This window comes from Microplitis demolitor, chromosome 3 (assembly GCF_026212275.2).
Source record: "Microplitis demolitor isolate Queensland-Clemson2020A chromosome 3, iyMicDemo2.1a, whole genome shotgun sequence".
NCBI classification, from domain to species: Eukaryota; Metazoa; Arthropoda; class Insecta; order Hymenoptera; family Braconidae; genus Microplitis; species Microplitis demolitor.
The window spans coordinates 23,295,372-23,322,976 of record NC_068547.1 but is presented as its reverse complement, the minus strand read 5'-3'; the positions used below and the strand labels follow the sequence as shown (position 1 = coordinate 23,322,976).

General features: G+C 33.6%; 8 protein-coding genes across 8 annotated transcripts; 5 read left to right on the top strand and 3 right to left on the bottom strand.

Moving 5' to 3' along the window:
• The first annotated feature begins 894 nt into the window (after nt 1-894).
• LOC103576477 (transcription elongation factor SPT6) lies at nt 895-6,654 on the top strand. Its single transcript, XM_008556696.3, has 4 exons — nt 895-1,330; nt 1,441-1,531; nt 1,608-1,873; nt 1,955-6,654. Exons 1-4 carry the CDS (start codon nt 1,292-1,294, stop codon nt 6,167-6,169), a joined length of 4,611 nt encoding a protein of 1,536 aa, XP_008554918.1. The 5' UTR covers nt 895-1,291; the 3' UTR covers nt 6,170-6,654.
• A 135-nt stretch (nt 6,655-6,789) lies between these two features.
• LOC103576478 (uncharacterized) lies at nt 6,790-8,211 on the top strand. The gene is made up of 3 exons (XM_008556697.3): nt 6,790-6,963; nt 7,124-7,653; nt 7,719-8,211. Exons 2-3 carry the CDS (start codon nt 7,140-7,142, stop codon nt 7,892-7,894), a joined length of 690 nt encoding a protein of 229 aa, XP_008554919.1. The 5' UTR covers nt 6,790-6,963; nt 7,124-7,139; the 3' UTR covers nt 7,895-8,211.
• A 197-nt stretch (nt 8,212-8,408) lies between these two features.
• Nucleotides 8,409-10,428, bottom strand: LOC103576479 (B-cell receptor-associated protein 31). The gene is made up of 3 exons (XM_014442783.2): nt 10,239-10,428; nt 9,421-9,712; nt 8,409-9,020 (listed from the first exon to the last, which is right to left on the bottom strand). Exons 2-3 carry the CDS (start codon nt 9,686-9,688, stop codon nt 8,593-8,595), a joined length of 696 nt encoding a protein of 231 aa, XP_014298269.1. The 5' UTR covers nt 9,689-9,712; nt 10,239-10,428; the 3' UTR covers nt 8,409-8,592.
• Nucleotides 10,429-10,627: 199 nt separating this feature from the next.
• LOC103576483 (RNA 3'-terminal phosphate cyclase-like protein) lies at nt 10,628-12,318 on the top strand. The gene is made up of 6 exons (XM_008556703.3): nt 10,628-10,898; nt 10,970-11,209; nt 11,280-11,446; nt 11,513-11,838; nt 11,909-12,013; nt 12,094-12,318. Exons 1-6 carry the CDS (start codon nt 10,772-10,774, stop codon nt 12,242-12,244), a joined length of 1,116 nt encoding a protein of 371 aa, XP_008554925.1. The 5' UTR covers nt 10,628-10,771; the 3' UTR covers nt 12,245-12,318.
• Nucleotides 12,265-13,714, bottom strand: LOC103576482 (tRNA-specific adenosine deaminase 1). The gene is made up of 3 exons (XM_008556701.2): nt 13,008-13,714; nt 12,684-12,935; nt 12,265-12,607 (listed from the first exon to the last, which is right to left on the bottom strand). Exons 1-3 carry the CDS (start codon nt 13,712-13,714, stop codon nt 12,328-12,330), a joined length of 1,239 nt encoding a protein of 412 aa, XP_008554923.1. The 3' UTR covers nt 12,265-12,327.
• LOC103576481 (uncharacterized) lies at nt 13,702-15,331 on the bottom strand. Its single transcript, XM_008556700.2, has 6 exons — nt 14,992-15,331; nt 14,809-14,889; nt 14,633-14,740; nt 14,276-14,562; nt 14,002-14,203; nt 13,702-13,926 (listed from the first exon to the last, which is right to left on the bottom strand). The coding sequence occupies exons 1-6, from the start codon at nt 15,050-15,052 to the stop codon at nt 13,787-13,789; spliced, it is 879 nt and encodes a 292-aa protein (XP_008554922.1). The 5' UTR covers nt 15,053-15,331; the 3' UTR covers nt 13,702-13,786.
• A 369-nt stretch (nt 15,332-15,700) lies between these two features.
• On the top strand, nt 15,701-20,878 carry LOC103576484 (protein argonaute-2). The gene is made up of 13 exons (XM_053737639.1): nt 15,701-15,981; nt 16,116-16,960; nt 17,056-17,145; nt 17,220-17,552; nt 17,629-17,953; nt 18,016-18,386; nt 18,477-18,867; nt 19,073-19,412; nt 19,490-19,580; nt 19,649-19,812; nt 19,891-20,164; nt 20,241-20,425; nt 20,498-20,878. The coding sequence occupies exons 1-13, from the start codon at nt 15,972-15,974 to the stop codon at nt 20,592-20,594; spliced, it is 3,516 nt and encodes a 1,171-aa protein (XP_053593614.1). The 5' UTR covers nt 15,701-15,971; the 3' UTR covers nt 20,595-20,878.
• Nucleotides 20,879-22,084: 1,206 nt separating this feature from the next.
• Nucleotides 22,085-26,196, top strand: LOC103576506 (protein argonaute-2). The gene is made up of 13 exons (XM_008556736.2): nt 22,085-22,094; nt 22,210-22,592; nt 22,676-22,741; nt 22,807-23,139; nt 23,208-23,532; nt 23,599-23,957; nt 24,025-24,418; nt 24,494-24,833; nt 24,906-24,996; nt 25,061-25,227; nt 25,307-25,580; nt 25,655-25,839; nt 25,937-26,196. The coding sequence occupies exons 1-13, from the start codon at nt 22,085-22,087 to the stop codon at nt 26,031-26,033; spliced, it is 3,024 nt and encodes a 1,007-aa protein (XP_008554958.1). The 3' UTR covers nt 26,034-26,196.
• Nucleotides 26,197-27,605: the final 1,409 nt, after the last annotated feature.

Here is a 27,605-nt window from a genome sequence, read left to right as displayed (position 1 = left end):
AATTTCCATAAATCAACATTTGTAATACCGATGTCTACCATATCATCATCTTTATTATTAAAATTATTAATTTTATAATATATCTTAGGTTTTAATTCTTATTTATATCACTTGATATGAAATAAAATATCTAATAAATATTGATTTCGTAAATTTAAAGATTGTAATTTTATTGATTGCTGCCATCCTATTGCTGCCAATGTAATTATGTGATTTTTAAATTTGATACAGCTTGAAATTTATTAGTATTATCATTATTATTATGTTATAAAATAATATATCTGATTTGTCAAGTTTTGATGCAATGGTTTATATTCAGAACAGTGTACGCAATCAACGCATTATAATTAATAAATAAGAATATATAGTTATTTTGAAGTGCTTATTATTTATATTTAATTAAAAAATACATTATTTTAATTATTAATAAATACACTCGTATATAAGAGTTGATTATGTATAATAAATTAATTACTAAGTATTTCAATAACACAATGATTCTAAACTTAATTAATAAATTTTTATTAATTTCTTCATTTAAAATAGTCTGTTAATTATATATTAAACATAAGTTTATAATTAAATTACAAGTTTTATTATTTGCGTAAATTGACACATAAATATATTCAAACTTTATCTCTATCTAACATTAAGATAATCTCAGAATATCAACATAGCGCCGTATGGTAATTTGTAGATTACAAACATTCCTTTATAACCGACGCTTGCTCTTTTACCTACTGAGTCCTTGAGTAAAGTTGTCATTGAATACAGTTGTTCCTGCCCTGATAGCCAAGTTGGCGAGAAACTGTCGAGAAACTTGCAGCCGCAACTGGACACCAAGTTGGCCGCCAACAGTTGGTACCTCCAATAGCTGATAGACATTTTCTGAGAAAGTTGGTGGCAAAAGTTTGAAATGCAATAAGTTGACGAACACTTTCTGAGAAAGTTGGTGGCAAAAGTTGGTGATCATAAGTTGACGGTAAGTTTACTTTCAATTTCCTCAAAATCATGCATTCCAGTTGCGGCTCCATACTGGCGCCAACTTTCTGAGAAAGTTGGCGGTAACTTGTAGCCATAAGTTGCAAAATCTAAAGTTGTTGACAACTTGTCGTCAAGTTGGTCGGAAACTAATGAATGAACAACTTTTTCACGATCAACTCGTGCTATCAGGGTGAGTAGAGAAAGAACAGAGTAAAGTTGCAATCTAAAATGGTGACGACAGGTTGAATTTTTGAATAAAGATGGCACTGAGTAGAGAAGTTTGGAGTAAAGTCGTCACACTGCCAATATGAGGACCAAAGTCAAGGCGGGTGGTAAAAAAAATCAGGTAAAGATGACACATTTATTTTTATTGATAAATTTCAAATTAATTTTTTTATTCTTTGCCTTGAATCGCGGTTTAAAAAACTAATACGGCACGTGCTGATTTTTTTTAAGATGGAGACAGAAAATAAAAATAATGTCAAGTTTTCAAAAAAGCGGAAGATTAGCAAGATACTTGAATCGAGTGATGATGAAAATCCAGAAGGTAAATTGTGGTCATACTTTTTAAAATTATTTATTTTTTCTGAAAATTTTGTTTTAAGTACCGGTGATTTTTTCAGACAAAAAAAAAGTGAGGAAAAGAAAAAAAAATGAGGCTTTGAAAGACAATTCAAATAAACGGAAAATACACGATGATTTTGATGACAGATTAGATGATGATGATTACGATCTTATAGAAGAAAATATTGGTGTCAAATTAAAAAGAAAAAGTTTTAAGCGCGTGAGAAAATTATCAGACAGTGAATCAGATGATGATGAAGTCCAGAGTAAAGGTGATGTCAAGTCTGCTATTGCTGATGAATTGTTTGGAAAAGATTCTGATGATGTAAGTATTCTATTATTCAATTTAATGTTGGATTTAGCGAGCGTTGGTTTTATTTATTTTGACGGATTATTATTCTTTTAGGAAGATGAGAATAAAAACATTAAGAAACCTCTTGAAAGTCAAGATCGTCGCAAAACAGAAATTCAAGTTTGTGATAAAGAAGACAGTGGCAGTGATGGAGAGTCTTCTGGAGTTGATGATTTTATTATTGATGATATTGGATTATCCTCAAATACTGACAGAGGACAAAAGAAATTATGCTCGAATGCAGCTTATCAAGAAGCTCAGGAAATATTTGGATTTGATTTTGACTACAGCGAATTTAAGCAAAACAGTGAAGACTCAGATGAAGACGAGGGTTATGATGAAGAACGATCCCCGGTAAAATATCACCGTAAGAAGAAAACTGTGAGAAGTATTTTTGATATTTACGAACCCAGTGAACTTAAACGTTTACATTTTACGGACAAGGATGAGGAAATTCGGTGTAAGGATATTCCGGAGAGAATGCAGTTACGTTCGATCCCAGTTACTCCAGTATCTAATGATTCTTTTGAGTTGGATCAAGAGGCGCTGTGGATTTATCAGCAAGCATTCTGCCGATCGACAATTTTACGTAAAACTTTTGAACTAGATATTAATGAGAACATTGATGGTGTTGGAAAAAAAAGTCCTGAGACAGTGGAAAAAATAAAAAATGCACTTGATTTTATTCGTAATAAAAATTTTGATGTACCTTTTATAGCTTTTTATAGAAAGGAATACGTTCTTCCTGAGCTGGATATAAAAGATTTATGGAAAGTATATGAATTTGATGAAAAATGGTGTCAATTGAATCAAAGGAAAGAAAGTTTACTTCGTTTATTTAAAAATATGAAAGATTATTTGCTGGATAAAGTAAAAAATTCTCGCGACAACATCAGAGTTATTGATGACAAGTATATTGAGCAACTGGCAAATGTACAAACCGACGAAGAGTTGAATGATTTTCATCACCATTTAATGTTGTACTACAACCGAGACATTCCTGCGATGCAGGAAGCCGTCAGGCAGAAAGAAAAAGAAGCCAAGCGGCGGGAAAAAATGAAGAATCGTTTAACAGGTCGTGGAGCTGGAGAATATGGAGATGATCTTTCATCTGATGAAAGCGACCAAGAAGTTAAAACAAAACCAACTCGCAAGAAAGCGGTAAGAAATGGTTCCTATGCTTTATTTAAAAAGTTTGGACTGGACAATTTAATTAAGAAATTTGGTCTCTCCCCACTGGAGTTCGCTGAAAATTTGCAGGAAAATTATCAGCACCATAGAATTGATCAGGTGTTGATTGAACCCAACGAAGTAGCGCAAGATTATGTTGGCAAAAGTTTAAAAACTACTGAAGAAGTTTTGAAAGCCGCACAAGCTATGATGGCACTTGAATTGTCCCGCGAGCCAATTCTTCGAAAGTGTGTTCGTGCAATTTATATGGAGCGCGCTAAGTTAACAGTACGACCTACAAAAAAAGGCATCAAAGTAATAGACGAGAATCATGAGATGTACACAATGCAGTATTTAAAAGAAAAACCAGTACGTGAACTAGTAGGAGACCAGTGGCTAAAACTGGTGACAGCTGTGAAAGACAAATTAATTACAATTCATCTCAGTGATATTGTTGAAGGCAACACCACCGACAATTACATCGATGAGATGAAGCTATTGTTCGTTAAAAACAACAACAGTGATGTAGTTCACGAGTGGAATAAATTACGTACCAACAGTGTTGAAGATGCTCTCATACACTTGGTAATACCAGATTTAAAAAAAGAGTTGAATTGCAAACTTTTGGCTGAAGCTAAGTCATTTGTCATGGAAGCGTGTTGTAAAAAACTACATGACTGGATTAATGTCGCTCCAATCTCATGCGAATTTCCTGGTAAAGAAGACGAAGTCTGGAATACCAGTGATGGGATCCGCGTGATGGGAATTTCTTACGTTCCAGATTACTCTCAAGCAGCTTTCGCGTGCATCATTGCTCCAAACGGCGAGTGTAAAGACATTTTGAAGCTGCCTTATTTATTAAAAAGAAGAAATGATAGTAATAATAATAATTTTGGTAGTGCTGCTAAAGAAGCAGAGCTCAAGACTTTAAGAGATTTTATAAACAAAAATAAACCACATGTTGTTGTGATTGGTGGTGAGTCTAGAGAAGCTCTTCAGGTATCTGAAGAGATCACTGAGTGTATTGACACTCTGTCTGAGGAAGTAGACTATCCATCGATACGAGTAGAAATATCTGATACTAATGTTGCTAAAATTTATGCAAACACCAAAGGAGTGACTGAATTTTGTAATTATCCTCCACAGTTAAGAGAAGCTATTTCACTAGCGCGACGTATACAAAATCCTCTGGGTGAATTTTCTCAGCTGTGTAATTCAGATGAAGACTTGTTGTGCTTGAAGTTTCATCCGTATCAAGACTCGCTGTCAAAGGAAGAGCTTGTTAATAATCTTTACACCGAGTTTATTAATATAGTAAATTCTGTGGGTGTCGATATAAACGAACCTCGGACTTACACTGAAAATTTACTGCAGTTTGTCAGTGGGTTGGGAGCTCGAAAAAGTCATGCGCTGTTGAAAATAATTAAAAACACTAACCAGAAGCTAGCAAGTAGAGAGCAGTTAGTAACAGTGTGTCATATGGGTCCAAAGATTTTTATTAATTGCGCTGGTTTTATTAAAATTGATACTGATAGTCTCAGATATAATTCAGACACTTATATTCAAATTCTAGACAGCACGAGAATTCACCCTGAGACTTACAAACTCGCTGCTAAAATGGCGATCGATGCTCTAGAATATGACGATGATAACGAAGATAAAGATGCGGCTCTTGAAGAAATTTTAAAGTCTCCACAAAAACTTACGGATTTGGATTTAGATGCTTTTGCAAAAGAGTTAGAGAGGCGGGGTTTCGGTAAAAAAATTAATACCCTCTATGACATACAGGCGGAAATGAATTGTCAGTATAAAGACCCCAGGACACCTTACGAATCTCCGAATGCTGAACAATTGTTTGATTTGCTGACCAAAGAGACACCTCAGACACTCTACATCGGTAAATTAGTGTCAGCTACAGTAATTGGTATGATTTACAGAAAAAAAGCTGATGATCAGTCTGATAATCAACTAGTTCCTGTAAAAAATGATGAAACTGGACTGTGGAAGTGTCCGCACTGTTTGAAAGATGACTTTGCTGACTCATCCAATGTTCTGGAACACTTTGATACTGACAACTGTTCCACAGTCTCAAGTATTAAATTGCGATTAGAGAATGGTCTACATGGATTTATTTCAGTTAAAAATTTATCTGACAATTATATTAACGATCCTGAAAAAATGATTGCCATTGGGAATTCATTTCAGTGTCGCGTGATATTTATTCATACAGAAAGATTTCTCATTGAGTGTTCATTAAAGAAAAGTGATCTACTTGATTTGAATAACGAATTGCGTCCAACGAAAGACCCGTTTTACGACACAGAGACAGAACAGCTGGATAAAAAAATAGAGGAGGAAAAGAAAAAAGCTAAACAACAGGTTCTATTAAAACGCGTTATTTATCATCCGTCATTTCGTAACGTCAGTTTCGCTGAGGCTGAGAGAATGATGAAGACTATGAAACAAGGAGAAGCTATTATAAGACCTTGTAGCAGAGGACTTGGTTATTTATCAGCAACTTGGAAAGTAACTGATGATATTTATCAGCACATTGCCATAAAAGAGACGGGTAATTACAGTTATTTTTCTCTCGGGAAAAGTTTGTGGATTGATGATGAAGAGTTTGAGGATCTTGATGAAATAATTGCTCGGCACATCAACCCCATGGCTTTATATGCCGCTGAATTACTTGACTTCAAGTACTTCGTACCTGGTATCGATGGCTTAGAAGCCAAAGCCGAAGAATATTTAAAAATACAAAAACAAAAAAATTCAAATAAAGTTCCTTACATTATATCGGCTATGAAAATTTATCCTGGTAAATTTTTATTGTCATATTTTTCAAACAATCAGTTCCATCATCTTCATATCACAGTTACTCCAGATGGTCTTAGTTTCCAAAAAATATATTTTCAACGTCTTTATGATCTTATAAAGTGGTTCAAAAATGAATTACAAAAATGTACTAACAATAACAATAACAATAATAATAATAATAAGATTAGATATCTTATAAGTGCCGATGACTTTGGCAGTGTCATTGATTATCAATCACACCCAAAACTTGCCATACCTAGTTTTCGTACTCTATATAACTAAAAAAAGCCGCCAGCTGGATTTATTTATAAACTATTAATTATTATTTGAAAATTAACCAAATAAGTTTTATTTGTTCTTAAAAAACAATTCTCTTTAATTCAATTTTTATTTTATTATTTTTTAAAAAGTGATAAATTAAAACGAGCCAAGTATTTTTTTAAATTTAATTTAAAAAATTTATCACATTTAAACATTTAACTACCGCTAAAGTTATATTATTTCTGTTTATTTAACTTTTAAAAATAAAGTTTATTTTAGTTTTAGTTTTAAAAAAATGACGTTCAATTATTGAACGTTTTCGAATATTATTCCAAAGGCTGAAAATGTAAAGGCATAATAAATCAGTTGTTAAAAATAATTTTAATCAAGTACTATTTCAATTATTAATGAAATGAAATCAATCAATGGGTCAGTAATCAATTATCCCAAAGTGCTAATTAACATAAATATTTAAATAAAATAGTTTATAAAAATAATTTGTACTTAATTTTCACCAATAAAATAATTTTTTTTTAAATTGAACCAGTTTTTTATTTATTTGAAATTTAAAAATAATTTTGGCGCGCAATAGTTTGAATATCTTGAGCAAGAGGCGCTGGGAGTAAAAAAAAATGCGGATCATGATCATCTTCAAGATGTTGGTCACCACTGAATAACCTTTTGACTTTTTTTACCAAAATTATTGTAAATTCTGGGTAACTGAGCACCTCTGAATTCAGCATGTGTTATGAAATTTATGTAACATTATTATAATAAAATATAATTTAACAATTAAATAATATATAAATCTAAAGGTAATAACCAATAAAATTATTTATCTAAATCGATTTATTTTTTGACCTCAATAAAAAAATTAGTGCACGTGAAGATGTATCGCAAGTGCCAGAGTATTTAAAATTTAATTTAATTAAAATCATTGAATTAATTTATTAACACAATTTTTTCCGAACGCAGGTTGGAAATAGGGAGCATGGGCTCCAGTCAAAGTGCGCGTAAGCTCACAATCAATAACGAAGAAGGAGTTATCCAGATATCAACAGATTTAGTTGAGCGATTAGCACGAAACAGCGAAAAAAGTGTCACAGCTGATGCTGCCGGTGACGTAAAGACAGCGGAATCATCAAGAACTGACAATACTATTCATAATAATGTTGATGATCATGTAAAGTCTGCTCCTAAACCAGCTCCAAGTGTTGCTTCTACTCCTGCTCCTATTCTTGCTCCAGTTCCAGCTCCAGTGACACCAGTACGTAGTGTACCTGCACGTCACGAAAGCTTACCAAATCCTGAATACTCAGGTCAGCTGTATCCCGAGTACACGATGACGGCCATGAAAGTTTTACATCAAAAAGAAAATGAGCTCCAAGTTTTAGATCAGTACTGGAGGCAGCGTTTGCAAAAACTTCATGGGCAGTATGAAAAAATTAATAGGGTTTTCCAGGACGAGTACAATCGTGCCAAGGAACAAATTGCAAATGCTCCAGGTAGCACTTAATTATTTAAATGATCGATTATGTGGGAGTAATATATAATAATTATATTTTTTTAGGCAACAAAAATGTTAATATTGACATAACAGTAGCACCGTGTAGTGATAAGAAGAAAAAGGTAATTCAATGCTATCAAGAACATCCGCGTGAAATATTGAAATGTGCGAATGTAGTTGAAGAGTTCAGCAGTTGCGTGGATCAATGCCGGGCTAATATTATTGCTGCGAGATGCTAATATCCAACATCATGTGTCTGATTATTATTTACGCGGCCAACATCAATTAAATCCAGTCTAAAGAATGACATCAAAAAATCTAGTTCTCAATGATGTAATAATTTTGATAGACAAAAAAATAATTTATTTAAATAATTCGCGTTATTAATTTTCATTTGTTCATTTTGATGACGATAAATGCTGAGTTTAGTTTGATAAATGTACAGTAATAAAAAGAGCAAATATTATTTTAAATTATTGTTGCAAATCTGTACTGATTATTGATAACTTGTATGATATCTGATAAAGTATGGAGTACATAAATTATTATTTTAAATTTATCAGCCCTTTTCCTTTTCATATAAGTACATATTCTTATAAATAATTAATTATTTTTATGTAAATCAAATTTTATATTTTTATTATCATCCATTCGTACATTTATATATTAATGATTATCAACCGTGCCACCTATTTATTTACAAACATAATTATTTTGATCATCGAGTTACAATTAAAATAAATATGCTGCAAATATAATTATTGATATTTATTATAAATATAAAATGATAAATATTTAATGAATAACTTGGGAAGATTTATAATGAGATGAGTATCAGATATTAAATTAATTATTTAAAATATAGCAGCTGGAGTAAAAATAGTATGTAGTATTAAAAACAATGAAAATGATTATTGATCGAGTAACATATAAATAATTAATCACTTTTTTTATCACCGCCCTCAGCCTTAACTAATTTAGCATGTTCTCCAGTAAGCCGATCGTACTCTTTGGCGAGAGATTCAGCCTGAGACTTTAGCGCGTCTTTATCTTTTTTCTCTCGCTTGAGTTCATTCTCGAGTTCAGTATTTTTTTGCGATAACTCGGACACTTGAGATTTCAAATCGGTGACAAGTTTGTCGTGAGCTTCATTGCTGTCATTTTGTGCTGTCTCGCCTTTTTGTGACAATAGACTTTTTGCGGTAGTGGTTGCTGACTGGGCCTGGCGCAAAGCTGCTTCACTCTGTGCTAAAAGAGTTGCCTGTGTAGAAATTAGAATCACGAGACGTCGTATTACCAAACTCAAAAATAGGGCGAACCCGGAAATGTAAAAGTTTCTCTGGGCTCGGAATAATCGCATGCTTCCTAAAAAAAATTTAGAGAATTATAAATTAATTTTTTTATTTTAAATAAATGATGAAATTCTGCTCAGAATTGACATCATATTTTCTGATAATGACAATGAGTCATTGATAAATTTTAATTATTGTAATATTTATCTTCAAAAGATTAATATAAATTTTAAGAAAAAAATTCAATCAAGTTCTGATTTAAATTTAATTATCAACATCTGCCACTTCAACTGCTAACACAACCATGTCTACTAAAATATCTTAACAAATTTTAGTAAACATTTTATGTAATGAAATTTAATCAGACGATTGTGCCTGCAATCTCAATGTCGCATATTTATTCTACAACGTGACTTGGCTCAATTTTCTACTTAATTATTCTAATAAATAATAATTGACATCAATAAAATTACCTTGCATTTCAGCATCTAGATGACCATGTTCAGTATGCTCTAATTTTGAATATTTATTCATTTCTCTGATAGCGTCAAGTAAGAACAATACTAAAATAGCAAGAAGCATAAAGAAGTAAAACGAAGCTTGATTGCTTAAACTCTGTAAAAATCTTGATTTAAATAATGACTGCCATCTTTTTGGTGATGCTACCGGCAATACCAGCAACAACACTATAAATATCTCGGCATACAAAAATGATGCGATCAATGTCCACTGTAAACTCATGACTAATTGTTATCAATCTGCTACCTGCAAAAAAAATTATAATTATAATCACGCCTCGATAATAAAAAAATTAAATGATACTGAGTCAGCCGACGTCTAATAATTTTTAAATTTTAAAAAATTGCGCCTAGTTTTTTAAATTTCTACATGCACATATTTTTTTTTTTAAAGATTTGTGGAAAATAATTCAAAAATTTTTAATTGTCTATTAACTTCGTGATCATAAAATTAATACTAATAATTTTTCTTACAATATAACCTGCTACCAGTACAGTGAGTATGAAAAAATAAAATAATCAACATACATATTTAACAAAAATTAATTGTATGAAATTCTCAATTGAACTCTGAAGTAATGTCAATAATAACATACGTGTTTTTTTGCTGATAATGATGTAGAATTTATAAGAAAAATAAATTACGAATTATGTATTTATAAACCGGTAATTGCGAAAATATTTGTATATATTTTATTTTGACTGCTGGTAGCTGACATACTTTACGAGTGCAGGTAAAAATAATAATATAATTCAAATTTATTAATACATACGTGTGTTAATTTAATGATGTTCTAAAAATGTTATTACAATCGATGGTAGGCAGGTAGTCCAGTTATTCTGTTCAAAGTGCAGTATACATGTACAATTTATAAATAATTCGCAAATAATGACGTCACGTAAAGTACTTTACTTATGTCTTATATATATACCCACTCAGACACCGTGACCGAAGAATATAATGATGAGTGAAAAAAAATTTTACACAGAATTATATTATTTATATTTATTTATTTTTTTTTTTCAGTGAAGTAAGTGCGTAATTGTCTTCCGATTGGTAGTTTTGCAAATTGAACTCCGTGGTCTGCAATTATTTGTGGATACTGTCAAGTAAAATTTTAATTGGATTATTTTCGGCCAATAATATTCAAGTGTAGTCCGGTGGAAATGAATTGAAAGATTTAAAGGAGAGAGACAGGTAGAGAAGACAAGGACAGAAAATGGCGGCATTCAGAAGTTATGAACAATTTGTGGTTTGTTTACCACGTGCGCGAGTACTTTGAGTAATTGAATTAAATATCCAGTCATGAGGAACGGAATCACATATGAAGGGTGTAATTATTTGAAACAACGGTTGTTGTTATCAACATTGTCTGGGAAACCGGTAAAAATTGATAATATCAGAGCTAGCAGTGATGATCCAGGAGTGAGAGGTTAGTTTTTTAATTATTTTATTTATTTGTGGGTGGATTTATTTAATTAAGTGAATTATTTTTTTTGGCAGCACATGAAGTTAATTTGATACGACTGCTGGACCGATTGACTAACGGGTCGAAAATAGATTTGAATGAAACGGGAACGAGTCTTTATTACAGTCCAGGATTGTTGGTCGGAGGTGATTTGGAGCATGACTGCAATCTAGAACGAGGTATTGGATATTATCTTGAAGCTGTCATGATCCTCGCGCCTTTTTGCAAGAATCCTGTCAATATTAAACTCAGAGGAATCACCAACAATACTCTAGGTAACGAATCAATTAAATTTGTACTCTAAAAATTTAAGAAATTTATTTATTTGTGATTTGCTTCTGATAGATCCGTCGGTTGATAGAATAAAAGCAGCAGGATTACCAGTACTCGCGAAATTCGTGATCGGTGATTGTGATCTTGATCTGAAAGTCACTAAGAGAGGTGCTGCGCCTGAAGGAGGTGGTGAAGTTCATTTCACATGTCCTGTCAATCGTACTCTGAAGCCTGTCCATGTAAGCAATTTTTTTTAGCAATTGATTTGAAATTCAAATTTTCATTGAATTATTTTTTTAATCTAGTTCTTGGACAGTGGAATGGTCAAAAGGATTCGAGGAGTAGCCTGCAGTCTGCGAGTATCTCCATCTATCGCCAACCGCATGGTAGAGTCTGCGAAAGGAGTCTTGTTAAAATTCCTTCCAGATATTTATATTCACACAGACCACTGTCGGAAAGGTAACGGGGGAAAATCTCCTGGATTTGGGATCACAATCTCTGCTGAAACTACTACTGGAGTATTCCTCTGTGGCGAAGCATGCTCGTCAGTCATGAAAAATAATTCTTTGCCATGCAATCCTGAAGATATTGGCAAAGAAGCTGCCATGAAATTATTAGATGAAATTTACAGGTAATTAAATTGTTTTTATAAATACATTTAGTGTAAAGAACAAATTTATTGACGTGTTACTTTTGTCTAGGAATGGATGTGTAGATTCTGTTTTCCAAAGGATGGCGATCCTCTTCATGGCCCTCGGTAAAAAAGACGTCTCCAAAGTGTTAGTGGGTCCATTATCTCAATCAACGTAAGTAAAAATAAAAATCTATCCCAAAATTTCTGAAATTATTTAAAATTTCCATTAAAAAAAAATATTTCATCTTATAGAATCCAATTCCTGCGTGACTTGAAAGACTTTTTCGGGATAATATTCAAATTAGACCCAGCCAGAAATCAAGAAGACGAAAGTATTCTGGACCAGGTGGTTCTAACTTGCACTGGAATCGGATACAGCAATTTGAGTAGAAGAGTATTATAAGAAATAATTCATAATATTTTTTTATGTAAATATTTATTTAAGTTTTATAATAAAATAGATATTTTAAAATTGACAACAAATTGTTACAATATAAATTTTTTAAGCTGTATCGGTTTTGACGGCCATGTTCTCATGATATTGGCTCTCAAATTACTCCAGGATTTTTGGTAATTATTAGACCACTGTTTGCAATCATAGTAAGTTATTTTTTTCAGATGTCTCGGTATCGATTTAAAATTCGGATGCTTTTCAATAAGACTAAGAAAAGTTTTTAAAAAATTTTTTCTTGTCACAAGCAAATAATTTCCTTTTTTATTTTTAGTTGCTCCTTGCTTACGTCCTTCGACCGCGATTTCAGTATCTCTGAAAATAAATTCAATATTTAATACTTCAGTAAAATAAATTTATTTTTTCTTCTATTAAACAAAAAACGTCGTACTGTTTTTGTGTAGCGCACCAGATGATACTAGATGGACAAGGATTAATTCTGCAATTGTCTTTCCCATGCATGAAAATCAAAGAACTCTGATAAATTTTCGGCAGAGTGAATTCGTCAGTGAACCTTTTGCACAAGCCACGTTCCATTGCTTCCATTGAAAATGGGCATCCATTACCAATAACAATAGTCTCAAGTTTCAATACCGGAATAAATAATGACAAAAGCGCTCCCTGGATGCCGACAAAGTTCCACCTGTGCTTTAAAAAAATTATTTAAGTAAAACTCTTCTAATAAAATAAAGTAATAATTAGTATTTTTAATTACTTGGCCATTTTATCTGAACAAGACAAACTTAGAGTACGATCTCCACGTCCAGGTTTGGTTCTCAACGGCCCCGTGCTATGATAATTAACACCAGGTAAATAAAGATCTTGTTTTTCTTCCGTTGCAATAATTTTAGCACCAGTCCGATGAATGTCATCAACAAATGAATTATTTTCTACAATCGTTCCATTGTCTGCTTTTGCATCATCGTTTAATTTTAAAATTTTTGGCAAAGGATTCCCGTCATCATCATCATCGATTCCATTATCAGCAACTCGCATTTTAATTTTTTCCTTTGGAATTATTGAACAATCACCACAAGGAGTATGACTTGCGTAAAAATGAAAAGACACCCCGTTTTTAAATTCAATAGACCCATCGTTAATTATAAAAACTTGGCTTTTATTTAAAGAAAGTAATTGGTCGATTTGATCGTACAAATATCTTATGAAGGCACGTCGTGTAAGTACTTCTGCATGTGAATCACTTAATCTACTACCCATATCATATAAATTAGTATTTACCAATTCTTTATAACCCAGACATTTTGTTCCCGTTGCCAATGAGACTATTTTTAAATTATCACCCTCATCTTTCAATACTACACCAGCTAAAACTGTCCATTCATTATCACGCGGTTTTCCGGTTTTTTTTAAAGACTTATACTTATCAATACATAATTTGGCAATTTTATCTTGAAAATTCATTTTTTAATTATTTTATACTTAAAACTAGATAATTAATACGGTTAATTATAATATAAGTAAAAAATTTATTTTTTAGACAACATTGTCTGGGCTCCAGGCATATTTTCTCTGAGGTAATGAACAAAGTGCTTTCATCTGAGTCTCATTGATGGTAAAATCTAATTTGAAATTATCATGAATGTGTTCTTTTGAAGTCGCCTTGGGTATTATTCCTACAAGCCAATAAAAAAATAAATATTTACTTACAATCACACAAAAAAAAAAAAATTTATCAAGAAACTAATTACCAATTCCTTGTTGAAGTGCCCACTTCAACAACACACGCGCTGGTGATACTTCTAGTTCTTCAGCAACTCTACAGACAATAGGATCATTAAGTAAAGTCGTTTCATTACTCGTTCCTAGTGATGAATACGCTTGTACATGAATCCCGGTTTTGTTACAAAACTCAATGAGTTTCTCTTGTCTGTAATGAGGGTGACACTCGACCTTGAACAGTAAAATAAATTCAACTTAAAAATTTTTGTTTTTTTAAATTCAATCTTTCAGGTAGTAGCTCACTTGATTTACAGCAGGACTTTCTCCATGACAATCTTCTAGCAGCAATTGCAAATGCTTGATAGTGTAATTAGAGACTCCAATAGATCGCAAAAATCCCTGAGACTTCAAATCGATCAGCGTCTGCCAGGTGACTGATCTCAGTTTGATGTTTTCTATTGAATCTTCAGGTATTCCTCCAGTTCCGGGCCAGTGGATCAGGTACAAATCAATGTAGGATGTTCCCAATGCTTTGAGTGATGCTTCAACAGCTTTTCTTATTCGTTGAGGACTTCCGTTATCACTTGGCGCTAATTTAAAATCATAAATAAATTTTTGCTACAACTACCTGTTAAAAACTATTAAAAATTTGATTGCTACCTAGTTTCGTAGTTATGAAAATATCATCTCTTTCAAGAGCGTATTTATTCAATATACTTTTTAATGCATAACCTATATCTTCTTCATTTCTATAAACTGCTGCTGTGTCTGCAATAATTAAATATATTGAACTTTATAAATAATATCAATTAGCAGCAAATATTTTTTGAAATTACCTATGGAATGATAGCCAACACCCAGTGCTTCGTCAAGAACGTTGTATATTTTTTCTCTCCCAGTTGTTTTATAAGTCCCGACTGAAATTAATCAGCAATAATTATTATTAATTAATTTATCACTCGGTAATTAAGCAGTTGGTGTTAAAAAAAATAAAATAATATTTTTTTTGACAATCTTACTTCCAACAAGTGGCATATTAAATCCAGTTGACAAGCGAATGTATTTACTAGCGGAGTTCATTTTTTAATTTGTAAAATTATAATTGCAATTTATTTTTATGTAAGTACTCAGTACTTGATAATTAACTATTTAATTTGTAGAAAATTTAATTTAAAACTAGTAATATGTCACTTGTTATCTAGTTTTTATCAATTGAGGTTTTCGAGGTTAATGACATTGATAAATGATAATGATTTGGTGTAATGTCATTGGTTGAGCAAATAAAGTGGTAATGTTAACATTTAATTTAAAGTCATTGACAAATATGGTATGTAAATTTATTTTTTAAATAAAATGACAGGTGACCTGTAATTTGTTGATGATGACAGAAACAGGTAGAGCGCACCTGTGCTTTGAGTTTTCAATTGATGACTTTTGATTTTTGAAATTGGCAACACTTGAATTTTAAGATACTGTTCGTTGGTAATTGTTTGATATTGCAATCTATGGACCAATGACAAATTTATTTCTTTTGAAATGCATTAGGTATTGGTAGAGAAAATTATTTCAGTGAAAACTCTGACAAGTACAGGTGGTGCTAAAATTTTTAGACAGTCTTGAGGTAAGTGACAGTGTGCCAATGAAATCGTTTGTTAGAGCTGTCATGGACCAGTAGAACAGCCTGTAAGTTCCGTTGGTATTTGGGCGATTAAAAATTTTTAGTGGTGACTGTACCTTTTTACAAGACAAACAATTCATGAAACTCAGTAAATTCCAAAACCATTGACGCCACTCGGTATATAACCAGCGAAACAAGAGGCCATAATGTAATTACGTTTCGAGCTTACTCTGATTTTTATATTGAGAAATTAAAGTTCATATTATTTAGATAAAATTTATATAAATAATTTGTAATTATTTGAAAATAAAATACATTTGGTTATTTATATATTTATATTAATTATTATAATCAGTGTTGAAGTTTTTTAAATAATTTGCAATGGGAAAAGGTAAGCACGGACATATTTTGTAAGCATCGATGTTGCATCATCTTTGAAATATTTTAAATGAAATCGGTGATAAGCAATTGACAAGTAATATATTGTAATTTTTATTGTTAATTATTGTGTTATTTATTTTGTAGGAAAAAAGAAGGGAGGAGGAGGGGGACAGGGTGGTGGTGAACCGAGTCAGGGACAAGGATCAGCACAAAGACAAGAGCAACCTCAACAACCTAGACAACAACAAGATCAAGGTGGTAGACCTCAGCAGGGTCAACAGCAAGGAGGTAGACCTCAACAAGGTCAGCAACAGGGTGGAAGATCACAAGATGGTCAATACCAAGGAGGAAGACCTCAGCAAGGTCAGCAACAAGGAGGTAGACCTCAGCAGGCTCAACAGCAAGGAGGAAGACCTCAACAAGGTCAGCAACAAGGTGGAAGATCACAAGATGGCCAATACCAAGGAGGAAGACCTCAACAAGGTCAGCAACAAGGAGGAAGACCTCACCAAGGCCAGCAACAAGGTGGAAGATCACAAGATGGCCAATACCAAGGAGGAAGACCTCAGCAAGGTCAGCAACAAGGAGGTAGACCTCAACAAGGTCAGCAACAAGGTGGAAGATCACAAGATGGCCAATACCAAGGAGGAAGACCTCAGCAAGGTCAGCAACAAGGAGGTAGACCTCAACAAGGTCAACAACAAGGAGGTAGACCTCAACAAGGTGCATGGGGTCAACCTAGATCCCAAGAACAACAACAACAGCAACAACAAGGAGGACAAGGTGCATGGGGACAATCTAGACCTCAAGAACAACAACAACCACCTGCATCATCAGCATGGGGTCAACAAAAACAACAACAACAGCAACCGTCTCGCCCACAAGCACCGCCAGTACAAGATACTGCCGGAATTGCTAAATCTATGGAAAGAATGAGCGTAAGTGAACAAGGAAAAAGTGAACCAGGAGCTAAAGCAGACAGTGACCGTGTACGTACAACAGAAGTTAAAGAAATCTTAAAATTATCAGCACATTAGTAACTGTATATTCTAATAGATTTTCTTTTTTTAAATTTGTATTTTAGTCATCACGGGCACCTTCAGTTGCTTCATCAGCAGGTGGAGATGCTGCTTCCGTCAAGTCAAGTGGCAGTGCAGCTCAAGGAACTCCTAAAGTAAGTCCAATATTGAAATACATAATAAACATTTGAAATATCGATTAACTAATAAACAACTTTGCAAATTTTAGAAAGAATCTCCCGGTGGGTTGGATAAAAAGTCTTTAACAGACAAAGAAAAGAATCGTTTGATGAGTCTCATACCCACCCGTAAAGATCCACTCAAAGCTGGAACAAAAGGTAGAAAAATTCAAGTCTACACCAACATGGTGCAAATTATTTTCAACAGCAAATTCAAAGTTAATGCTACCCACTACGACGTTAAATTTGATCCCGACAAGCCGAAATTTTTGAAAAGACTTGCTTTTAATAAATTGCGCGAGGAGAAGTTCCCTAAAAATTGGCCGGCATTCGATGGTCGCGTTAATGCCTACTCCGCAGGAGACCTACCCTTTGGAAAAAGTGTAAGTAGTGACTTAAATAATTTAAAATTTTATTTTTTTCATCCATTATTACTTGAATTATAAATTATTTTAACAGATCACCCACACCGTGCAAGTGTTTGACGAAGAACGTCAGCAAGAGCGTCCTGTCGTAGTGACGATGGAAAAAGTTAACGTGATAGACATGTCATGGTTACCAAAAGTATCTCCAGGACTTAAGGAAGAAGAAAAGGATCAGACTTCCATCCAAGTTCTTGATGTTGTGCTTCGTAGCGCCCAATTCACTCGGTCGATCCCCGTTGGACGTTCATTTTTCCAGCAACCAAGATCCCAAGCTTTTAATTTGAGCGACGGCATGGAGCTCTGGGTCGGAATGTTCCAATCAGCTGTTCTGGGATGGAAGCCTTACTTCAATGTCGATGGTCCGTACCAATTAATAACACAAATAATTTAATTTATTGTAATCTTCATGTATTTTTTACAGTTGCACACAAAGCCTTCCCAAAATCTATCAGCGTAATTGAGGCAATGAAAGATCTATGCGCTGATCGTCGTGCTGGACCTCCCCGAGAATTAACTGCTGATATGGTGTCCCAAAACTTGGACAAAATAACAAAATATCTAAAAGGATTGAAAGTGGTATTCCAGTTACCCAACAAGCCGAGTACCAGAAGAACTGTTGGAGTTAACGGATTAGATAAACCAGCAGATGCGGCAGTATTCACTTTGGACAATGGACAGCAGTGTACTGTTGCTAATTACTTTTCTGGATCTAAACAATACCGGCTTCAGTATCCAAAATTACCGTGTCTTTGGGTTGGATCACGACAAAAACATGTTCTACTTCCCCCAGAAGTAATTATTCACTTCTTTTTATCTACTGATTTAATTATTTCATTATGTTTAGTTGATTAAAATAATATATATTTAATTTTAAATTTATAGTTATGCACAATTGCCGCTGGTACAGTCACAAACAGAAAATTAAACGATGAACAGACTCGTAGGATGATTAAAGAAGCAGCCAAACCAGCTCCTGAACGTAAAGCGCGAATCGAAGATGCGCTGCATTCAATTAATTTCAATGCTGATCCAACAATGCAAGAATTTGGTATATCTTTGAATGGTCAACTTGAAAAAGTTGATGCACGTGTGTTAGATCCACCGGCATTGCAGTATGCTGATATTAAAAATGTAAGAGTTCAAAAAGGTGTTTGGCGAGCAAGTAAATTTTTGACTGCTCAAAACATCCCAGAAAATTCATGGACTATTTTAAACTTATCGCGCTGTCATGAAGGCTGTCTTAGAGATTTTGTCAAGATGCTTCAAGATTTTGGTAAAGTATTATAATTATTAATTATAAAGCAATAGGGTAGAAGTACCATTCGTGGCCACTGCTCATATTTGGGCGTCTTTGGGCCAGAATTAAAATTTTTAAAATGTCCAAAACTGGACCTTGAGTGGCCAAAAGCGATACTTCTGTCCTACAGATGAACTACGTCAATAATTCAAATATTTATATTCAATTTAAAATATATTAGGAAGAAGTAATGGAATGACTATTGGAAATCCAAGCACTCCATTCGCAGTTATGCAGTGCCGAAATCCTCGCGACATCTCCAATCTCTCACGAACATTAGACGATTTGAAAAAAAATAAAATGCAACTCGTGGTTGTTGTGATTCCTGGATTTCCCCCGGACGTTTATGCTCGAGTAAAACAACAAGCAGAATTGCAAGTTGGCATACTTACTCAATGTGTCAAAGACCAGACAATTAGTAAGTGCGTCGATAGGAACGACAGATCAACCGCAGGAAATATTCTTTTAAAAATAAATTCTAAGTTGAATGGAATAAATCATACATTCAATTCTGAGATAAAGTAAGTCAGATGAAATCATCAATTTTTTAAATTTAATAATTTTTAAAATACTTACAACTATTGATATTTAATTACAGACCGGCGTGCTTAAGAGTACCTGCAATTATTTTCGGTGCCGATGTAACCCATCCGTCGCCTGATGCAACTGACATTCCTTCTATAGCTGCAGTATGTGAATTTATTAATAATTATACAAATAAAAGATATTTAGTTACAATAATTTGAAATTTGCTTAGGTTGCAGCGAGTCAAGGTGCTGATGTATTTAAATACAACATTGAAATTAAATTGCAACCAGCTCGCCAGGAAATTATTTTGCAGCTTGAAGAAATAGTCTTCGATCAGTTGAATATTTTCAAAAAAAATACTGGGAGAAGACCTGAAAAAATTTTCTACTACCGGTTAGCTACTAATTTTTAATCTCCGAAATATTCTAATTGGAAGTTTGTCTAATTTTTTATGATTATTATAAATTACAGAGACGGAGTAAGTGAAGGTCAGTTCCCTCAGGTGATGCATTTTGAATTGCAAGCTATGAGAAACGCATGCAGGCGTTTTGGTCAACCGGATAAATATGAACCCAAGATAACGTTCCTGGTGGTTCAAAAACGTCACCATATCCGATTGTTCCCAGCTGACGGTAGGAATTCAGACGATAGAGGTGGAAATGTGCAAGCTGGCACGATTGTCGACACCAAGATCACCCATCCTTCGCACATTGACTTCTACCTCGTGTCCCACGCCAGTATTCAGGTATTTTATAATAAATTCAACTCTCACCGACGGCTTGATTTGCATTTTAACATTAATATATCGATTTGAATTACAGGGAACAGCTCGACCTACTAAATACCGTTGCCTCTGGGATGATAATGACATGTCGGAAGATGATATTGAGACCCTGACTTATTATCTCTGCCACATGTTCTCCCGTTGCACACGTTCGGTGAGTTACCCGGCCCCAACTTACTACGCTCACTTGGCAGCTTTCCGAGCACGAGCTCTAATTAGTGGGTGAGTTATAGGAAATAGTTATTTAATATCATTGAATTTAATTTGTTATTCATTTCAATAAATTATTTTTAGAGTTCCTATTCAAATGAATAATCTGGAGAGGGAACAGAAGACTAAGTTAACTTTGAAGCCGGATTTAGTCAACAACAACCCCATGTTCTTTGTTTAAAATGCCCGCTTCCACTGATTCTAAGATACTGTTATTATAATAATATGATTATATTGAATATTTATAGATATATAATATCATATATTCTATTGATAGCTGCTTATTTAAGATATTTTTATATTATATTTATAATTATCTGAGCTCTCAAGTCGTTCGGAAAATTGGGTGGTTTAAATATTTTTTCTTTATAATTGTCTTTTATTTTATTTTACTTTATTTTTATTTTTGTCACAAATGTACACCAAAAAATATGTAATCAAGAGATATTAATAAATATTAATATTAATAAAACTTGTAGTTTCAAAAATTATTGGTTTCAAGTATGACGACGTAATAGAGCAGGGAAATAAAGAAGAGTGACGGCCGTGTATTTTTATAAAGAGTGGCTCGTAACTTTTCTCCTGTTGGGAGTAACTCCCAACAACATTAATATTTTTTATTCCTTTTAGTGTCCTCTAGTAGGAGAAACTCAAAAAAGTCCCGGAAAAAATTTATTTTTTGATCTATGACCCATATTAGGATAAATGAAGATAAATGAAGATGAATGAGGATGTCGGTTTCTACAAAGAGTGGCTCGTAACTTTTCTTTTGTTGGGAATATCTCCCAACAACATTAACATTTTTTGTTCCTTTTAATGTCCTCTAGTAGGAGAAACCCAAAAAAGTCCTGAAAAAAATTTACTTTCCGAGTAATTAGCGTCAGGTAGATGCGGGCAGATCACACTGGCTATGCATTTCAATGGAGTGGCCTGTAACTTTTCTTCTGTTGGGAATAACTCCCAACAATATGAACATTTATTGTTCCTTCCAATCGCCTCTATTTGGAGAGAATGGTGAGGATGGATTCCTTTGAGCTCAGAAAGCTCGTCAACAGCAAGAAGTCCAGGGGTCACTCTATGAGTCATTTCTTCTCGGTTTTTTTATAAGCCGGTTTTTTTCACTAATTTTTAATGGTTTCGTTAATATATTAACCATAACTATTTCTTCATTTATTTTATCAGATTATGTTCATCGACATTTCGCTTTTTCTAATTACTCGATTAATTTTTCACGGATCGATATCAGGAAATCCAAACACGCAGAGTAAGTTTGATCGTTATCAAACTTCCTGGAAAATTACACGGTTGCGCATTAACTTCAGTATAGATCAATAACTATCGATTTAAATATATCTGGAGCTAACTATTTTTTATAAATAAATTTATTTCCTCGCCATTTACTGTCTTATGAACCAATGAAAATTTTTCAATAGCAAAATTAAATAAATCATTTATTTTTCTTATAAAATAAAAAATATTTTTTAGTTTTACATTTTTTATTTATCTTCCCATTATTTGTAATGTTTATTATCTAGGACGACGCAATTTTACCTGTTCGTGCTTTGACATCCAGGACTTTGTTATAGCAGAGCTGTAAAAGCCCCTGAAGTAATTGCGTCAGTTCGACGGTGAAGTTTGTAGGGTTTAGAATAGCAATAATAAAAACTCACGATGGGCAAAGGCAAGTAGAGACTTCCTTTATAAAAAGTTTTCATGGTCTTGCGATAAACAAAATTTCCATTCAAAGACCACAGTATAAATTTTTGTTTATTATTTATGATTTATTTAATTTTCAGGAAAGAAGAAAAAGGATAAAAAGGGACAGGTAGTGAACGAATTAAGTCAAGGACAAGAAAGAACGTCACAGGAACACGATCAGCAGGAGTCTGAATCACGAGAGCCTTGGCAGAAGCAAGAAAAAAAGAAAAAAATTTCTATGAATAGACAAAGTACTTGGGGTCTACCTATTCCGGTAGACCCTGAACCTCCGCAAGGTGTTTGGGCTCGACCTAAAGAAGCTCAGCTTCTCTCATGCGAAGCTGGTGCTGCTGCAGCTTCAGACGGCTCCGCTAAGTCTAGTGAAGAAATAGAAGTTGGTGAGGAAGAAAAAAGTGATAATACTGCTGGTAGAAAAGGGAATGAGAAAGGCGATGAAGAATCAAAAGAAGAAATGAAAAAGGTTTCTAGACCCGCAATACTCCAATTTATTAAGTAGTGTGATATATATTTTTTAATATTATATTTCAAATTTTAATATTTTAGCCATCGCCACCTTCGGCTGCTTCATCACCAGAAAATAATACTGCTGTAAAGTCTAGTGGTGCTAAAGTATGTCTGGTTGGAAATAAATAAACAGTTTGATAATTAATAAATCAATATGAACCGATTTTCAGGCTGGATCTTCAGGTGGCCCTGATAAAGAGTCTTTCACTGAAAAGGAAAAAAATTATTGGAGTAGTCTCATACCTGTAAGAAAAAATCCAGGTAAAGCTGGAGCCAGAGGCAGGAACATTGAAGTGTTTACCAATATGGTGAAGATTATTTTTGACAGTAAGTTTAAAGTAGCAGCCACCCATTATGACATAAAATTTAGTAACAACACGCCAAAGTTATTGAAAAGACTTGTGTTCAATAAATTGCGAGAAGAAAAATTTCCCAAAAACTGGCCTGCATTTGATGGTCGCGCTAACGCTTATTCCGTGGGCGATTTACCATTTGGCCACAGTGTAAGTAAAAATTTAGAAATTTTATTTATACTGAACATATTTCTTATGGTTTTAATTTAATTTGTTAGATTACACATATTGTACAAATTGCTGACGAGGAAGGTTATCAAGATTGTGCTGTAACAGTAACGATGGAGAAAGTTAACGTCATAGACTTGTCATGGTTGCCAAGAGTATCTACAGGATTTAAAGAAAAAGAAAAGGATCAGTCGTCCATCCAAGTCCTTGATGTTGTCCTCCGAAGTGCTCCATATGCTTGCGCGATTCCTATCGGACGGTCATTTTTCCAACAACCACAATCCCAACCCTTTGATTTAGATAACGGGATGGAACTCTGGGTCGGAATGTTCCAATCGGCTGTTCTTGGGTGGAAGCCATACTTCAATGTCGATGGTAATTGCTAGTTAATTAATTATTCATTAAATTTGACAACTAATTCAATTTTTATTATCTATTCAGTTTCTCATAAATCATTTCCAAAGTCCGTCAGTGTATTAGATGCAATGAAAGAACAATGCGGTGATTCCACAACAGAATTGACTGCAGACATGTTGTCCAAGAACTTTAATAAGATCAGTAAATATCTTGAAGGACTAAAAGTTGTATTCCAGCTACCCAACAAGCCAAGCAGTAAAAGAACTGTTGGAGTAAATGGTCTAGGTCAACCTGCAAAAGATGCTAAATTTACTATAGAAAATGGACAGCAATGTACTGTTGCTAATTACTTTCTTCGGTCTAAAGGATACAAACTTCAGCGCCCTGATTTACCATGTCTTTGGGTTGGGTCCAAGAAAAAGAAAGTTTTACTTCCGCCAGAAGTAAGTCTAGCAATTATTTATACAATGACTTTTGGAATAACTATCGTTTTATATTTTTAATGCTTAGTTATGTACGATTCCTGCTGGTTCGATAATAAATAAAAAATTAAACGATAAGCAGACTATCAAAATGATAAAAGAAACTGCGAAACCTGCGTCAGAACGTATGAGGAGCATTCAATCTGTTCTTCACTCAATGAATTTCAATGACAATTTAACGATGCGAGAGTTTGGAATTTCTTTGAATGGGCAGCTTGAAAAAATTGACGCACGTGTTCTGGAGCCGCCTTCATTGAAATATAAAGATATAAAAAGTTTGAAAGTTCAAAAAGGTGTTTGGCGGGCGGGTAAATTTCTGACAGCTCAAAATATACCAGACAATTCGTGGACTGTTTTGAACCTGTCATCGGATTGTAAGGAAGAAGAGATCAGAAAATTTGTTTCATTGCTGCAAAATTTCGGTAAAATAGTACAGAAATTTATAATTAATTACTTGACTGTATAAAAATATTTGATTATTACTTGAAATATTTTAGGAAAAGACAACGGAATGATAATAGGAAAGCCTCAGGCTCCTTTTAGAATTATGAAAATCGAAAGCGCACAAGATACCCGAGAACTTATTAATTATTTCGAGCAACAGAAAAAAAATCGGCTGAAACTAGTGATTGTTGTGATTCCAAAATTTCCTGTGGACATTTATCCCAAAGTAAAACAAACAGCAGAACTGCACATCGGCATACTCACTCAGTGCCTTAAAGATAAAACGATAAGCAATATTGTCAAAAATTCAGACAGATCAACAGCGGGAAATATTCTTTTAAAAATAAACTCAAAACTAGGTGGCATCAATCATTCATTTGTTCCTGAAAGCAAGTAAGATTAACTGCAATGTTATTGGCGGCTTACAATTATTCAGGTATTTAGCTTGACAATATTTACTTTCAGACCGCAATGCTTGAAAGTCCCCACGATAATTTTCGGCGCTGACGTCACTCATCCATCAGCCGACTCCGCTCATAGTCCTTCTATAGCTGCGGTAATCAAGTTAATTATTTTATTAATAACTTTTTTTAAAAATAAAAATTTCAAATTTGTTGCAGGTAGCGGCAAGTCAAAGTCCTGATATATTCAAGTACAACGTCGTCATTAAATTACAGCCATCGCGTCAGGAAATAATACTGCAGTTAGAAGAAATCGTTTATGATCAACTGAAAATTTTTACTGAATCCAATGGAAAAAAAAGACCTGAAAAAATTTTCTTTTACCGGTATTACAATTCGTTTTAAAATTTCATTTAATTCTATGGTATTTTTTGTAATATAATTTTTTTTTCTTTTAAATTAAAGAGACGGAGTAAGTGAAGGTCAGTTTCCCCAAGTAATGCATTTTGAGTTGCAAGCTATAAAAACCGCATGCAGACGTTTTGGTCAACCAAATAAATACGAACCCAAGATAACATTCCTGGTCGTTCAAAAACGTCACCATATCCGATTGTTCCCGACAGACTTGAAAAACTCAGACGACAAAGGTGGAAATGTGCAAGCTGGCACAATTGTCGACACCAAGATCACCCATCCCTCGCACATTGACTTCTACCTCGTGTCCCACGCCAGTATTCAGGTATTTTATAATAAACCCAGCTCTTACCCACGACTTTATTTATATTTTTAAATTATTGTCCATTAAAACTTTAGGGAACAGCTCGGCCTACTAAATATCGTTGCCTCTGGGATGACAATAAAATGTCTGAAGATGACATTGAGACCCTGACTTACTATCTCTGCCACATGTTCTCCCGCTGCACACGTTCCGTGAGTTACCCGGCCCCAACTTACTACGCTCACTTGGCAGCTTTCCGAGCACGAGCATTAATTAGCGGGTAAGTTCAACAAACAAAATTATTTCAAACATTTGAACTCATTTGCTAAGTACATCCAAGTATAATTATATAGGCATTCATTCATTTTTTTTCACAGAGTCCCTATTCAAATGGATAATCTAGAGCGGGAGCAAAGAACCAAACTCACTTTGAGACCAGAGTTACTCAACAACAATCCCATGTTCTTTGTTTGAAACTTTCGCTCCAATATTACTCATCTGCGTGGTGGTTTGTCGAGAGTGTTTACGTCATTCCTCTACATTGTGATTGTCTTGTTATTCTTATTTACGCGAGATATATATTATTCTTATATTTACAATTTACGTTAAATTTATATATATTTATATTTACTCTTACATTTACGACATTATCTTTATATTTCAGATATTTATATTTACATTTCAAATATTTATATTTATTAATATCAATATTTTTATATTATATATTTAAATGTGTGATACATACTTTTATCAGTACAAATTGTCAATATTATATTTTTTAAGCTGTAAAAAATCGGGAATGACCACAAATTTTATTTAAATTCGGATTTACTCCGCCACTCGGAGTTCTGGAGTTTGAAAAAAAATCACTTCGTATAGGGAGTAAATAGAGAACTTGTCTTTTCAGCGGAGTGATTTTGAAGTGAACTGGATTTTTTTTAAGTCCACATTAACTCCGATTTGGAGTTTTAAAATTAAAATGAACTCCTTTTAGAAGTCAATTTTACTCCAAGTGGAATAAATAATTACACAGCCATCTGCTCCGCATTTACTCCAGATTAAATTCGCAAATTATTTAGTGTGTTGTTACATTGTTTTGAAAAAAATTTGAAAATCTACTCTGAGTAAAATTAAAAATAAACTAGATTTTTTGCAGCTAAAAAAAACTTAAAAATCGTGTTCTCCATAAATGTATTGACGAGTTTCCAATAAAAATATATAATGAAACTCCTCGGCACATTTAATGAATGAACAAACTCATTCATAAACCAACAAACCATAGTAATTATAATAAGAAAGCATGAAAGTTAAAAAAAAGTAAAATTTATTTGCTATCGATGTCTTAATGCAATAAGAGCATGATGAGCATGTAAGCTCATTACTCGTAAATTTACGATGGACACCACCAATAAGATTACTGCTAAAGACGTATTTAAAGTGTACCAAAGGTAATAAACTCACCTGGTGGTGCTTCGACGCATGTAAGAGTGCGCCTATTGATCTACTTCTAGTTCTTGCGGGGATGCATGCGCAAAGGAAGTTATTGCTACGCGTTTGCAAGCTGCGTCGCGACACTTGGACGTTTCGAGGCCGCTCGGTCGTCCTCGGTAAATGTGCTGCTGGTAAACTTTTTTCCCATACATTGTATCGGTACTCATATCCATCCCCGTGTAATAAAAAAAACGTATCATAATCTGGATCATTTATTCTACAACACGTAACATATATACCGTAACGTGTGCAGTTCAGTATTTGTGTACCCAACTCATGATATCTCTGGTATGAATTTCATCAGCGGACACAGGTATATTTATATATTTATATTTTTCGTTCCTTAATTACTATAATTATTTATTCGGACGGTCGTTTCACGCATGACAAACCTTTTGCTGCAGTTTTCATTCACCTACATTTTCAACCATTAAATAATTTCGTGCAGAAAACGTTTGGAGTTATCAATCGTCATCAGCCATCAACCGTTTTTTTTTTTTTTAAATATATCTTACAGTTGATTGTTAACTTTAGTGTTAACTCGCGGTCTTTGAA

Excerpts from the sequence above, each read along its gene's own strand:
- LOC103576477 (XM_008556696.3), top strand. The coding sequence starts at position 1,292 with ATGAGGACCAAAGTCAAGGCGGGTGGTAAAAAAAATCAG. Across the intron at positions 1,331-1,440 it reads CGGGTGGTAAAAAAAATCAG|ATGGAGACAGAAAATAAAAA; the intron begins GTAAAGATGACA and ends ATTTTTTTTAAG. Across the intron at positions 1,874-1,954 it reads TTGGAAAAGATTCTGATGAT|GAAGATGAGAATAAAAACAT; the intron begins GTAAGTATTCTA and ends TTATTCTTTTAG.
- LOC103576478 (XM_008556697.3), top strand. The coding sequence starts at position 7,140 with ATGGGCTCCAGTCAAAGTGCGCGTAAGCTCACAATCAATAACGAAGAA. Across the intron at positions 7,654-7,718 it reads ACAAATTGCAAATGCTCCAG|GCAACAAAAATGTTAATATT; the intron begins GTAGCACTTAAT and ends ATATTTTTTTAG.
- LOC103576479 (XM_014442783.2), bottom strand. The coding sequence starts at position 9,688 with ATGAGTTTACAGTGGACATTGATCGCATCATTTTTGTATGCCGAGATA. Across the intron at positions 9,021-9,420 it reads TCTAGATGCTGAAATGCAAG|GAAGCATGCGATTATTCCGA; the intron begins GTAATTTTATTG and ends AATTTTTTTTAG.
- LOC103576483 (XM_008556703.3), top strand. The coding sequence starts at position 10,772 with ATGAGGAACGGAATCACATATGAAGGGTGTAATTATTTGAAACAACGG. Across the intron at positions 11,839-11,908 it reads TTATTAGATGAAATTTACAG|GAATGGATGTGTAGATTCTG; the intron begins GTAATTAAATTG and ends ACTTTTGTCTAG. Across the intron at positions 12,014-12,093 it reads GGTCCATTATCTCAATCAAC|AATCCAATTCCTGCGTGACT; the intron begins GTAAGTAAAAAT and ends TTCATCTTATAG.
- LOC103576482 (XM_008556701.2), bottom strand. The coding sequence starts at position 13,714 with ATGAATTTTCAAGATAAAATTGCCAAATTATGTATTGATAAGTATAAG. Across the intron at positions 12,936-13,007 it reads TGTTCAGATAAAATGGCCAA|GTGGAACTTTGTCGGCATCC; the intron begins GTAATTAAAAAT and ends TTTAAAGCACAG. Across the intron at positions 12,608-12,683 it reads TGGTGCGCTACACAAAAACA|AGATACTGAAATCGCGGTCG; the intron begins GTACGACGTTTT and ends ATTTATTTTCAG.
- LOC103576481 (XM_008556700.2), bottom strand. The coding sequence starts at position 15,052 with ATGAACTCCGCTAGTAAATACATTCGCTTGTCAACTGGATTTAATATG. Across the intron at positions 14,741-14,808 it reads TGTTGGCTATCATTCCATAG|ACACAGCAGCAGTTTATAGA; the intron begins GTAATTTCAAAA and ends TAATTATTGCAG. Across the intron at positions 13,927-14,001 it reads GGCACTTCAACAAGGAATTG|GAATAATACCCAAGGCGACT; the intron begins GTAATTAGTTTC and ends ATTGGCTTGTAG.
- LOC103576484 (XM_053737639.1), top strand. Across the intron at positions 18,868-19,072 it reads CAAGATGCTTCAAGATTTTG|GAAGAAGTAATGGAATGACT; the intron begins GTAAAGTATTAT and ends AAAATATATTAG. Across the intron at positions 20,165-20,240 it reads TGTCCCACGCCAGTATTCAG|GGAACAGCTCGACCTACTAA; the intron begins GTATTTTATAAT and ends TTTGAATTACAG.
- LOC103576506 (XM_008556736.2), top strand. Across the intron at positions 23,958-24,024 it reads AAGTTTTACTTCCGCCAGAA|TTATGTACGATTCCTGCTGG; the intron begins GTAAGTCTAGCA and ends TTTAATGCTTAG. Across the intron at positions 24,419-24,493 it reads TTCATTGCTGCAAAATTTCG|GAAAAGACAACGGAATGATA; the intron begins GTAAAATAGTAC and ends GAAATATTTTAG.